The sequence below is a fragment of the Vigna unguiculata genome, chromosome 6 (assembly GCF_037176805.1).
Source record: "Vigna unguiculata cultivar grain cowpea cultivar isolate G323 ecotype 2 chromosome 6, ASM3717680v1, whole genome shotgun sequence".
Classification (NCBI taxonomy): domain Eukaryota; kingdom Viridiplantae; phylum Streptophyta; class Magnoliopsida; order Fabales; family Fabaceae; genus Vigna; species Vigna unguiculata.
This window is the reverse complement of record NC_140797.1, coordinates 18,232,757-18,245,997: the sequence shown is the minus strand read 5'-3', so window position 1 is coordinate 18,245,997 and position 13,241 is coordinate 18,232,757. Positions and strand designations below refer to the sequence as shown.

Sequence of the window (13,241 nt, the reverse complement as noted above, 5' to 3'; positions counted from 1 at the left end):
TGCAATTTATTTTTTAGCATAATTTTGAAAACGATGTAAAAATAACGAAAATTTGAAAGTTGTTATAAAATAAGGTTTAAAAAGTAATTTTTAATTATAATTTTTTTTATTATATTATGTTTTAAATATTTTTTTATTAAAATATGTTACTTTCATAGATACATTTTCATATTTTTTCTACGTTAAATCGAACTTATATAAAGATAATTTTTAAATATTTTAAAAATAAAGTATAATTTTGTAATCTTGTTTTTTTATGATTTAAATATAACTTTTAATCTATCACATCCATCAAATCACTCACAAACATCAACAAACTTTACTCTAAATCCACTCACTTTCACCTTTAATCCTCTTAAAGTGAACCAGATAAACTTCACACTCTAATCCACTTGAATTCATGCTATCTCACTCCCTCCAATCAACGATGAGGGAGAGAGAGGGGAAGGAAGAAGGAAATTCCTCTATTTTCCAATCATCTTTGTTATGTCTTGGTTTGAGAGTGATATCAAGATTTCATTTATGTCCGCAATTTATTTTTCAGCTTAATTATGAACACTACAAAAAAGATTTATTTTAATGGAGATTTAGTAACGGAGGTTATAAAACCTCCGGTAATTTTTACACATAGTGAAGGTTTTCTAAACCTTTGGTAAATACTAGAGGTTTTATGATAAACCCCAGGAAAAATTCCCTCCACATTTTTTTTCCATATCCTTTTTATATATTTTTTTAAAAACCTTTTTATCACTTCGTACATTCGAAAAAGGGGACACAGACACACTATACCAACGTTCGAAAAACTCTCCTGATTCACTTTGTTCGTACGTTCGAAATCCACTTTCCTCAAACTTCACCTCGCTACATTTTCCTCAATCTCACTCTCAATCTCAATCTTTGTAGTTGCTTCCTTGCTTCCGAACGATTTGCTCGCGATTTCGTTCGAATTTCACCTTGCTTCCAAACGGTAATGGTTCTTTTCTTTAGGTTTCCAAATTTTTTCGTTTTGTGGTTAAATTCTAACTTTGAAATCCTTGATGCTTGTTTTTGTACAAAGATTCAATTATAGGTGTCGCGTTTTCTGAAATCTAAAGTGTATCTTCGTTGCTCGTTCACTAGCTTTGCATCTCCAACAGTGGTCGACATATTTGTTCCTGAAAGCAAACCGTGCTTAAGAAATAACACAGTGCTCATGCTTATCAAAATTCAGAGTTTGCTACATCAGCCAAAGGTATGGAGATTTGTGTGTTTTTCTTCCTCTATTGTTGGACTTGTCTGTTATGCCTTCAACTCTTTTTTCAATCATTTAATTAGAAATTGGAGCTGGTGAAAGATCTTTCTTTACATGCTTTTCAGTTTATTAATATCCCTTTCCACCTTGTTTGCAAAGACATGGGAGTACTCCAATTCTCGTTGTTTGGACGCTCACAACGTTTTCTACTTTGTTGGTCACCAGTACTCCTTTTTCCTTGATAAATATGTGAAAGAGAAACCAGATGTACATAGTCTTGTTTTGAGTGTTGCATTTGTTATCATGTGTCTCTAGGCTTGTCTAGGCTGAGTCATTTACGATTTGAGGTTGATCTTCTGTACTTTTTTTGTGGACTTCTGACTGTACAACTCATGAAAATAAAACTATGGTTAGTCATTGTTGGAGGAGCTTTTAGTTATTCCCTCATCCTTCTTCGTTCCAATTTGGATTCGTCAAACAAGAAGTAGGTATTACGGACTTCAACACTAAGATAATGTAGTGATTGAAATTGGTTCGCATTCACAACCACAAGGAACCAGTCATAGTGTTACTCAAGTGGATTCAACCAAAACAGTTATGGCTACTTCACACCCAGTAATTGATATGGTTTGGCCTTCTAGAGGAACAAGGCACAGTTCTTCTCAAGTAGTTTCACCTCAAGAGGGTGGTGCTGGTGGTCCCCCTCCAGAAAACATTTACGGTACCAAGGAATATTTCAAAGCTATATGTTTGCATTCAACTCTTGGCAATAAGAGAGGGTGTACATGAGAAACTGCTAGGAACTCAAATCAAATTAAAACATTTATTTCTGTTTGATGTATAATATATTGATGGATACATTGGCATACAATCTTAGATAAAAGTTAAAAAGCAACAACTAAGGCATATGAGAGTTTGATTTTGTGAGAGGCTTTTTCAATGTTCATCTTTGGGAGATGAGAAAGATCCTGTTGGATTATTAGAGGAATTTTTGATTAGGTGTGAAGGCATCATGGCTATGCCACAAAGTCCTTCCTTTTTAGATATGTTCCTTTGCATTCTGGTGTAACCATGTTCTCCCCTTTCTGCTCCCCAAGAGTTTCTCACTATCCAGTAATTAGTCCCATCAACCGTTGTTCCATACCCCACAATCGCTACACCATGGTTTAGATCCGTGCTACAATCACCGGTAAACACTCATTGTAATATTGAGTTGTATGATTTGTGAGTAGTGATCATTAAGCTTACCACATTTGCCCTGATCTTTCACATCAGTGACAACACCTTTCTTCCTCTAATCCACCGAAGCAGGAACACTACCAACATTCTCGTACATGAAGGTGCCGTTACCATGTGGCGTGCCTCAGAACATTCTATGGTGATTAACCTTTGAGCCTGCATAGGTACTCCTGAATTCATGGTTGGTCATGTTAGCGAACTTGTTCAGTTTCAGCTTGTAAGGCTTATCCATCTTGTTAGTGTTATGGACATGTACATTTACAAATATTGTAGTGCAGCTGATAAGGCAGAGATTGTCCATTTACGAGGCTTTGGAAGATGTATCACTCAGTGGTGGGATTCATTCTATTACCCTTGAAGTGATGTACTGTATTTATTTGGTTTACAGAAATAGGGAAATTAGTAAACTTAGCCAAGATTTAAAGGAGGGAAATATTACATCATCTGTGTACATAGACAAAGTGAGAATTCTGTTAGCGAGTAGTTTGGACGCTAAGTCTAAAAATGGTAATAAGCTTGATGTGATGTACTACATTAAATCTGTAGACCGAAGTAAGGAGAATAATCTAGGACTAGGTTTAGATACAATGATTTCACCTGTGTGTATTTACAGGATGATAGAGCTTTTAGAGAGCAGTTTGGAAGCCAACTCCAAAAATTACAAAAACCCTTCTTTGGGTTATGTTTTCATCATGAACAATCGGAGATTCATTGAAGTAGAGACAAAACTAAATGGACAGAGACTTTCTTTTGGAGATGACTGGCTTCACAAAAACATGTTTTACCTTGAGAATGGTCAACCAAGTAATGTTTTGTGGATTGGTTATCCTCCTACTGTTCAGATTGATGAACAAAAGGTGGAACTCCTGTTTGTCGGGCTAGATGTGTACCAATTGGGAAAGGGATTGGGACTGAGCCATGAGTATAGTCTTATCCGTCTCTAAATCTTAATTAAAAGTTTGCATATTTGGAATAATTCTTGAAATATGTTCTTTTTTGTTGACTTATCTTGCATTTAAGTTCTTCTCATAGCTAGCAAAGTCCACATATAAGATATTCTCTTCCCTCTGTGTGTTGTTTCTTTTCTGCAGGTAATGTAGGTTTTATGAATTTTACTGGTTTGTCATCAGGACAAATGGTGTGCTTATTTGTTTTATGGTTTTTTATGGAAAAAAATCTTAAACTTAATGTTTTTTAGTATATTGGAGGTAAAAGATGCTAATTGGCTTCCAAATCATTCCTTCTTTATTTTGTTTACATGTTTTAGATTGGTTCAAATTTAAGTTTGGATATATTTTCGTAATTCTATTCCTGAAGAGAAGGAAATAATACCTAAGTTTGGGAAGATTTAGTATACATGCTTAACCTATCTATGGATACTAACTGGATTTATGTCAACTGTCACTGGTCTTCTCTGTTGTGCAATGTGTTGTTTTTTTCAAAGTGATGCAAATTTTTAGCAGTTTTATATTCTTCAATTTCTATGGTCTATCAAATTCGAGTTCTTGATACATGCGGCATATAATGAAAGTCCTTTGAGGAAGCGTTCATCTCACTTCAGGAAACTATGTTACTGCAATAACTGAGAAGACCAAAACACTAAACAACCACAATATTGCAAGATTATTCCGAGCTTTTTCCAATACCAATGGCAATTTAAAATTTATTTTGCAAAAAGAGAAAAAATGCATGTCTGCACCGTAATTGGGAAGCTCACAGTTAGCATGCTTGATCTTGTATTAGTTTTCATAATTCTATACTATTGTCGTTCTTGCATGTACATAAACAGTTTTAGATCAGAAAATTAGATTCACACTATAATTAATTTAATTTATTTTGTCTTTCCTTTATTCTATATTTTCTATTTACCATTTTAATAAAAAATTAATTTTATTATCTCAGTTTCAAAGGATTTGTACTTTGTATACCACTGGAAAAAAAATCCCAAATGTCTCCTTTTACATAATTTGTAATTTAGTAAGTAACTTAAGATATACACTACACCTTATTTATTTCTTAAAACAATAGATATATGGGTAAATTATGTTTTACAGGTACATGAACTATAAAATTCTCGCACATATATGGAGCGTTGTAAGAGTTCAGCATCTAAGAGGCCATAGATACTGTATCTTCTAAAAAGGTATTAAAACCTTGTGCTTTAAATTTTCCTGCTAGTAAATAATGAAAATTTGAGATTTTTTTGTGGTTACTGCGTATAATAGGAATATATGATGGAGATAAGAAAGAGGGAGGGGCGTGAAATGTTTTCCTTATCTTTGATTCAAAAATGCATGGATGAGTAGGAAATAAGAACCACATGTTGGCACATTGTTTCCATGCATTCAAAACATACAAAATTTCAATGTAATCTGTAATTATGTAGTGCATTATTATTTGAATTGGCATTGGTTTTTCCTTATTTATCCTTTCATGGAAGAGTTAGAGTATATGGCTAATTAATTTTGTCATGAAGAGGTTTGAAAAGGTGTAGGTTATGGCTGAAACCAAGAAACATAGGAAGGAAGAGAGAGAGGGATAGAGTGTGTTCCAAGAATATCACTACTTCAAATTATTACTATTATTAATTAATTATTTATTTGGTAAATAAATCTTATATCAAATCCTTTTATTTTAAGTTTTGAAGTAAACCTGTTTTCATTTTTTTAATATAAGATGGTCTTAGTGATTAAATAAATAAATTATTATTATTAAAACCTATATAAGCAGGTATTTAAAAAATCTTTATAAATATATTGTTTATGCATCTTCACAAAATATTTTTAGTTTTTATTCAGTTTTGTTAACACACTAGTTTTAATATTGTTTATGATTATGAAATTATGTTTTAAAATTAAATAAATTCGATTTCATATTTCATATTTTTCATTAGACTTTTCATATTTAAAATTAGAACTTTGTTCATTTCATTAGTCTGATAACTTGTTCATATTCCAAATTTATATTCTAGAAACGAAAATTTACGAAAACCTGATTTTGTTTTATTTTAAAATCGAGAAATAATGTCATACATAATTTACATCGAAAGGATTTAAGGTGTAACTAAATCTTAAGTTTTTATTTAACATATAGGAGCCTATCCTTGAATTATTTTGAAAAAAAAAATAGTGTAAAAATCTTTGTAATGTAATTTTTCTTTCAAAATCATACACATATAGCGAAATGTTTCATGGTTTTTTCTAACCATTGCAATAAATAAAATAGTTAAAGAATCATTGAATGAGTTTTTAAAAAGTTGTGACATTCAATGAATTAATAAAATGTATTGAGTCTATATTTTTACAACATATTGATCGGTGTATTAAGGAATTGTATTGAGTCTAATATTAATTTTCATAAAACACTGACAGAAATATATTGTAAAATCTAAATATTACATTTTTTTATAATTTTTTAAAACTTTAATTAGAATTTAAATATGGTTACTTGTAATTTATTTACTATTATAATTTGAATCTATCAAAATAGTAAATAATAAACACTAGATGACAATACTCACATCATCCATTAATTTCCGAATGACAGTAAAACTTACAATGCATATACATTAATTTCCAAATGACCCTTATTCTCCTTATTCTCCTTTTGATCGTGGGTGGGAAAATCAATATTTTTTTCTGATCTTATATCATTAGTTACATTTTTTTTTCTTTATTAAATATATTTTTGTTCTCATAAACAGACTATTCTTAATGGATTTGGATAAGTCTTGGATTGATTTGCCTCGAAATACACAACAATACATGGATGGATTGAATAAATTTCTGGACTTTGCATTTGCTAATAAGAGCGTTGAGGGTAAGATAATTTGTCCATGTCGAAAATGTAATCTTAAAATGGCAAACTCGAGGAGCAACATATGAACACTTAATTCTTCATCCTTTTCCAAAAGGGTATACATTTTGGCTTCTACATGGTGAGACAAATTATGTACAACATACAATTTTAACACCTCCAATTTTCCAATCAAATGAGGATAAAGGTTTTGCTAATGATCCCATATGTGGCATGGTTAATGATGCATTCGGGAATTTTGTAAACACTCAAAATGTGGACAATCATGAGAATATGCGACCTGAATCAAGCCACACGATGCCTGATGAAATTGCTCAGTATATGAAGTTTATGCATGAGGGACAACAGAGTTTGTATGAAGGATGTGACAAATATTCTAAACTTTCTTTCTTGCTCAAATTGTACCATATCAAATGTCTATGCAGAATGACTAACAAGGCAATGTCAATGATACTGGAGTTGTTAGCAGAAGCTTTTGATTATGCTAAAATCCCATCTTCATTCTATGAAGCTAAGAAAATCATTAATAAGCTTGACCTTCATTACACCAAAATTGATGCTTGCCCAAATGATTACATGTTATACTATAGAGAAGATAAAGATAGGGAATTTTGTATGAAATGTAATGAATCTAGATGGAAGAAAACAAAGAAGAGCAATAGTATTGTTGGTGTTACTAAAAGAAAAAAGAAAGTTCCAGCTAAAGTTTTAAGGTATTTTCCATTGAAGCCACGCTTACAACGAATGTTTATGTCTTCTAAAATAGCTGAGCATATGCAATGGCATGCATCAAGAAGTACACATGAAGGCATATTAAGGCATCCAAGTGATTCTGAAGCATGGAAGAACTTTGATCTAATGAATCCTCAATTTGCTTCAGACCCTCGAAATGTCAGACTTGGTTTGGCTACTGATGGGTTCAATCCATTTGGTGATTTGAGTACATGTCATAGTACTTGGCCTATTGTACTTATACCTTACAATCTTCCTCCTTGGATGTGTATGAAGCAAAGTTCATTCATTCTTTCCATGATCATTCCTGGTAAAAGAGCACCAGGAAATGATATTGATGTATATTTAAGGCCATTAATAGAAGAATTAGAAGAGCTATGGAACATTGGTGTTGAAACTTTTGATTCACATAAGAAAGAAGTGTTTCATATGCATGCAGCTATATTATGGACTATTAGTGATTTTCCTAGTCTTGGAACCTTATCTGGGTGGAACACACACTGGGTTGGCTTGCCCTATGTGTAATTTTGACACAACTCCTAAGAAGATTCAAGGTAAATTTTGTTTAATGAATCATCGACGTTGGTTAAATGCAGGGCACAAATTTAGATTATGCCGCAATCGCTTTGATGGAAGTGTGGAAACTAGAAATCCTCCTTTGAGAATATCAGGAATAAATGTCTTACAACAAGTTCAGAATCTTAATATTGTATTTGGGAAAGAACCAGAAGTTGAGGAACGGGGGAAAATACAATGGAAAGGTCACCACCCTATTGATGGCCCTTTACAATGGACAAAAAGGAGTATATTTTTTGAAATTCCTTATTGGGTGAACAATTTATTGCACCTCAATCTAGATGTTATGCACATTGAAAAAATTGTATGTGATAACGTGGTCTATACATTATTGAACCAAGGTAAAAAGTCAAAGGACAACCTAAAGGCACGAAATGACTTAAAAGATTGGGGTGTTAGACCTGATCTTTGGCCTGATGCAAATAACAGATATCTTCCGGCTATATATACATTGACAAAAGAAAATAAACATATATTTTTGAAAACATTGAAGAACATCACTGTTCTAGATGGCTACTCAAGTAACATTAGTAGATGTGTTGATGTCAAACAATTTAAGCTTGGAGGATTGAAAGTCATGATTCTCATGTTTAGATGGAGCAACTTTTACCTTTGGCAATGAGGAAGACACTCCCTAAAGAAGTGTGCTCTATTTTGAGTGATCTGTGTTCCTTTTTTAAGCACTTGTGCAATAATGTTTTAAAAGTGGATGAACTTAACCAATTGCAAAATAGAGTTGTTCTTACATTATGTCACATGGAGATGTTGTTTCCTCCTGCATATTTTACAGTCATGGTTCATTTGATTGTGCATTTGGTGGAAGATGCCAAGATTGGAGGACCTGTCCAATATAGGTGGATGTATCCCATTGAGAGATATTTGGGAAAATTGAAGTCTTATGTGCGTAACAAGGCTCAACCAGAAGGCTCAATAGCTGAAGGCTACCTAGCTGAAGAGTCCTTAACCTTTTGTTCTAGATATTTAGATGGAATTGAGACTATATTTAATCGGATAAGGCGTGTTGATGACGAACCTGACACCATGGCATCTAGTGTAAGTGGTTTGTTTCCACCAGTTGGAAAACCAGTTGGGGGTTTTACTTACTTCTCTTTATCAACAAAGGAAAAGTTACAAGCACATCGTCATGTATTGACTAATTGTGCCCAAGTTAACCCTTTTCTTCATTAAGTACTTTATCTTTACAACTTTTTATAATTCATCTACATTGAGGACTAACCATGTAATTATTTCATTTATTTAAATTAGAGAATTTAGAGAAATTGTACGAAGACAGTTAAGAAGTCGTACACGATCATCCTCTATGATAGATAAGAGGGTTCATAGAGAATTTGTGGAATGGTTTTCTCGTCGGGTATGTCTAATTTACATTCTTAAATTTGATAATATTAAAGATATCCAATTATGTTGATCATATTTTTATTTTTTATTTTAGATAAAAAATGACTTAAATGGATCTTACTCAGATGATTTAAAGCTCTTAGCTATGGGTCCAATTGATTGTGCAAAGCGTTACAATGCTTACAATGTTAATGGCTTCAAGTTTCGTACATTAGAGAGAGATGATGGACTTAAAACACAAAATAGTGGAATATTTGGTACTTTTGTGACAAGGAGCTATGCAAGTAGCATTGACAATCAAATGCAATTTGGGGGTGTGCCTTATTATGGAAAATTGGTAGACATAATTGAGATCAACTATAATGGTCGATTCTCTGTTACTTGTATGTGGGCTAATACAACTACTTCTAGAGGGATTATAACAGATGACTTGGGATTTAGATTAGTAAACTTTAGACGTTTAATACACATTGGTGATAATGATGATGACGAACCATACATTTAGACTGCAGAAGCTCAAATGGTTTATTATGTAGTGGATGAATTAGATAAAAATTGGAGCATTCCTGTGCATCTAATGCCACAAGACTTATATGACATTGGTGGAGATAATGATGTCACTTTCCATGAATGTGAACCATTTGAACAACAAAATTTGGAAACTTTATTTCCAGATGGAGAAGGGAATATACCATTAACAAGGTCATACTGAAATTGAACATTTCTATACTAGTTTTTGTTTAAATTATCATCCATATTACTTATACATGCATTATATTAGGTAATCATAATTTAATGAATGTGAATTGACTTGTATTAATGTTATTGTTTATAGAATTCCTGATGATGAAGAAAATATACATGAAGAAGACTAATGGCAAAGTTTCAGCCCCTACCCAAAATAGAAGTGGCCAACCATCATCTATAATGTGCTCACCTGCGTCTCATCCATCTTGCCCAAGTAAGTTGACTAAGTTTCACCACGGGTTTCACCTATAGTAAGAATTGAAAAGTTTCACCTACTCATACTCCAGGGCCTAGTAATCCACCTCAACTTCCGTTTTCGCCACAGTCCAGCATAACACCTCAATTTGCATCTCAATTTGGTATGATGGTTATATTTCCATGTTAAAAAGTATCTTACTTTTTTCGTGTATTAATCTAATTATTATGCAGCACGTCACATGAATTCCCATCCTATAAAGAATAATAATGAGCAATCTCCACCCCCACCTCACATGAATTCAATGCTTTCAACATCTAAATCTAGTAAGATGTCTCATTTGCATATCATTTTGGTACTTTTAAATTTCATGTATTATCTATTTATTTAGTGACTTGAGTTAATTTGTAGAATGTTTGAAGAAGAGGTTGTTCTCCACTACCAAGACCAATTCCGCACGTGAATTTGAATTTGAATTTAATAATCAACCTAGAAATGAGTTTGTGCATGATTCTACATCTAAACCAACACCAAGGTTACACTCTAATAGTGAAGGGGAAGAAAATGTGGATATTGAGATGCAAAGTAATCAATCAAAGCATGTATCACGTAAAAGGTCATGGCTTGTTAATGTCATTGGTAAGATTGTTAATTTATTGATTTTTATGTGTAATTGTCCAAGCCATATAGTATTTGTGTTTTATGTTTGTCTTAAACTAACAATATATTTCACATATATTTTGATATATGATGAAGGCACACAAGTTAGAAAACAATTAACATTGAATGATGTTTGGTTTTTATCTCCTAGTGAAAGGATTCTTGTGAAATGGAATAGTGACAACCAACCAATTGATGATAGTGGAGCATTGTTGAATAGGTTTTTAGGTCGTGTTGTAAGAAATGTTAATGCCTTTCCAATCAGCTATCAAAGTTGGAGGAAGATTCCCAATGAATACAAAGAAGATATACTTAAGAAAACCATTCAAGTAATTGACCTATAATTTTTTTATATGTTTTTATTCTTGTTATATTGCAATAGTTGTTAAACTAGTTGTGTTATAATTTTGAAGGCCAAGTTTCTAGTGGAATCTAATGCTCATGTGACATATATCTTGAAATCACTTAACATAAAATGGAGTGAGTATAGACAACAACTATGGCAACAAAAAGATGATGGAACACGTAATAGAGATGAAATCATTACAATGTGTGCAGAAGGAATGAATAGAGACCAATGGGCTTCTTTTGTTGACTACCGTTTAAATTCAAGGACAAAGGTAATAACAACTATCTTTTCTATTCTTTTAAGTGTTACTTTACTTATTTTGAGTAATTTTCTACATATATGCTTAGGAAATTGCCCAAAAAAATAAGGATAATAGAAAGAAGCAAACAGTTCCTCACACAGGTGGATCGAAGAGCATTGCACGGAAGAAGGATGAGATGGTAACTTTATTCTTCAATCATTTTTGTTATATCATATATGATTCATGATTTTCTTAAGTTTTCTAGGAGCAAGAGCTTGGTCACAAAGTTAGTAGGGGAGAAGTTTGGATAGCAACACATAAACATGCTAATGGGGAATTTGTTAATGATGGAGCAAAAGAGATTGGAGTAAGCATAAGTTTTCTAAAGAAAAATAATGAATCAAATTGAATGTTACCTTCATTGATAACATTTTGTATTATTTGTAGGAAAAAATTAAAGCATATGAGACAAATACATCCTCCCTTTCGCAAGATATATCAATTGAAGATTCACTAGCTCATGTTTTGGGAAGTAAAGAACATTGTGGTCATGTTCGAGGAATGGGATTGGGACCTTGCCCTTCTCGTGTGTTTTGATATACTAGGAATTTTCATTTTGGGACATCCTCATCTTGTCCTTCTTATTCGGAATTGCAAAATCAAGTTATTGAACATTCATTTTCATGTGTAGCAATATGATGTTGTTTGCTTTGGATTGTCATGCCAAGGTTGTAAATGTTGTTGTGTTGAATATTATTGGACATTATTAATGTTGTTGTTATGTTGCTTTGGATTGTTTTCTATAAGTAGGAGTAAGAAATGTAGTATATTTTTTGTTGATAGATTGAGTCTTTTATAATGTTTATGTGTTTTTTACGATTTTAATAATAGATTTTGTTTTAATATAGGTCACTACATTAAAGTCACAATTGGATGAACAAAATAAACGACATGAAGAACATGACAAAAGACTTGATGCAATCATGAACTTCTTTTCTCAAAATTATCAAGGTCAATTCCCTCCTGAGTTGACTATGTTCAATCCTACACCGGTAATGTTTAAGACTACATAACTTCTTTTATTTTTCAGAGTTTAAATTTGTAATTATTGTAGGTTTCTTATCAAGGAAGTGTGCCAACTAATACAACAACTTCTGGACATAAGGAAAATCATATGTGATAATTGAAGAATATAATATAATGTGGAAGTTAATTGAATCATTTTATGGTTTGAGAACCATTGCAGTACTTCATGATAGTTTTTGCTGACTAATATTGTACTTGAATTTGAATTTTAATTCGTATATTTGTTATACTTTGATATACACTTAGTCATCTATAAATAATTTGTCAATTTGATGAGTTTATATCTATTTATGTATAATTTCATTAAATATAGATTAAAAAAATAGAATAAATGTAAATAATTGTGATTGAAAAAATATATATGAATACATGATGAAGGATTGACCCCAACCAAGGATGGAGGCACATGCTTAAGAAGACTAAGCATGTTTAGAAAGGAAGTTCACTAATCCTTCATCCCTTTCATTTGTGTTTGTTATTTTTTATTCCCTAAGTTGACTTAGTTTAATCAACTTTAGTTGACTTGTTGACCTTTGACTAGGTTTGACTTGTTGACTATAGTTGACTTGACTTAAGCCAACATGCTAATCTATGTTTATTTGCTTTGTAAGTTAATTAGGAGTAAGAAAGCAATGCTAGGTGGCGCATGGTGATTGGGGAGCATAAATGATGTGGAGGAGAGAGTAAAGCAAAGGCATAAAGCATAAAGTAAAAGGCATGAAGCAAGTGTACCTATGTACCTTTGGTCTCCTTTGTTTTTAGCACACTTTGGCCACTTTTTGGAGACATATGAGACACATTCTTTGTCTCCTTTTGTGCTAGATCGAAATTAGTCTTGCACACACCATAGTTAGGTCTTTTGTCTCTCATTTTTGTAACCTTATTTGACCTAGTTTCTAGAAGCTAGAGTTAGGTTTTTGTAGAGACATCCTTAGATATCTTTTATTTGCTTAGAGGCCCATAAACTCTTCTATATAAGGGGTGCTCCTAGACATGTAAAAAGGTTGAA

The 13,241-nt window shown here is 32.3% G+C and overlaps 1 protein-coding gene and 4 pseudogenes across 1 annotated transcript; all 5 read left to right on the top strand.

Annotated features, from left to right (window-relative positions):
- The first annotated feature begins 1,186 nt into the window (after positions 1-1,186).
- On the top strand, positions 1,187-2,020 carry LOC146885611 (uncharacterized; annotated as a pseudogene).
- Positions 2,021-2,243: 223 nt separating this feature from the next.
- LOC146885610 (uncharacterized) lies at positions 2,244-3,414 on the top strand. The gene is made up of 2 exons (XM_085675010.1): positions 2,244-2,259; positions 2,711-3,414. Exons 1-2 carry the CDS (start codon positions 2,244-2,246, stop codon positions 3,412-3,414), a joined length of 720 nt encoding a protein of 239 aa, XP_085531136.1.
- A 2,769-nt stretch (positions 3,415-6,183) lies between these two features.
- On the top strand, positions 6,184-8,166 carry LOC146885609 (uncharacterized; annotated as a pseudogene).
- A 22-nt stretch (positions 8,167-8,188) lies between these two features.
- Positions 8,189-9,828, top strand: LOC146885608 (uncharacterized; annotated as a pseudogene).
- Positions 9,828-12,326, top strand: LOC146885607 (uncharacterized; annotated as a pseudogene).
- The last annotated feature ends 915 nt before the right edge of the window (positions 12,327-13,241 follow it).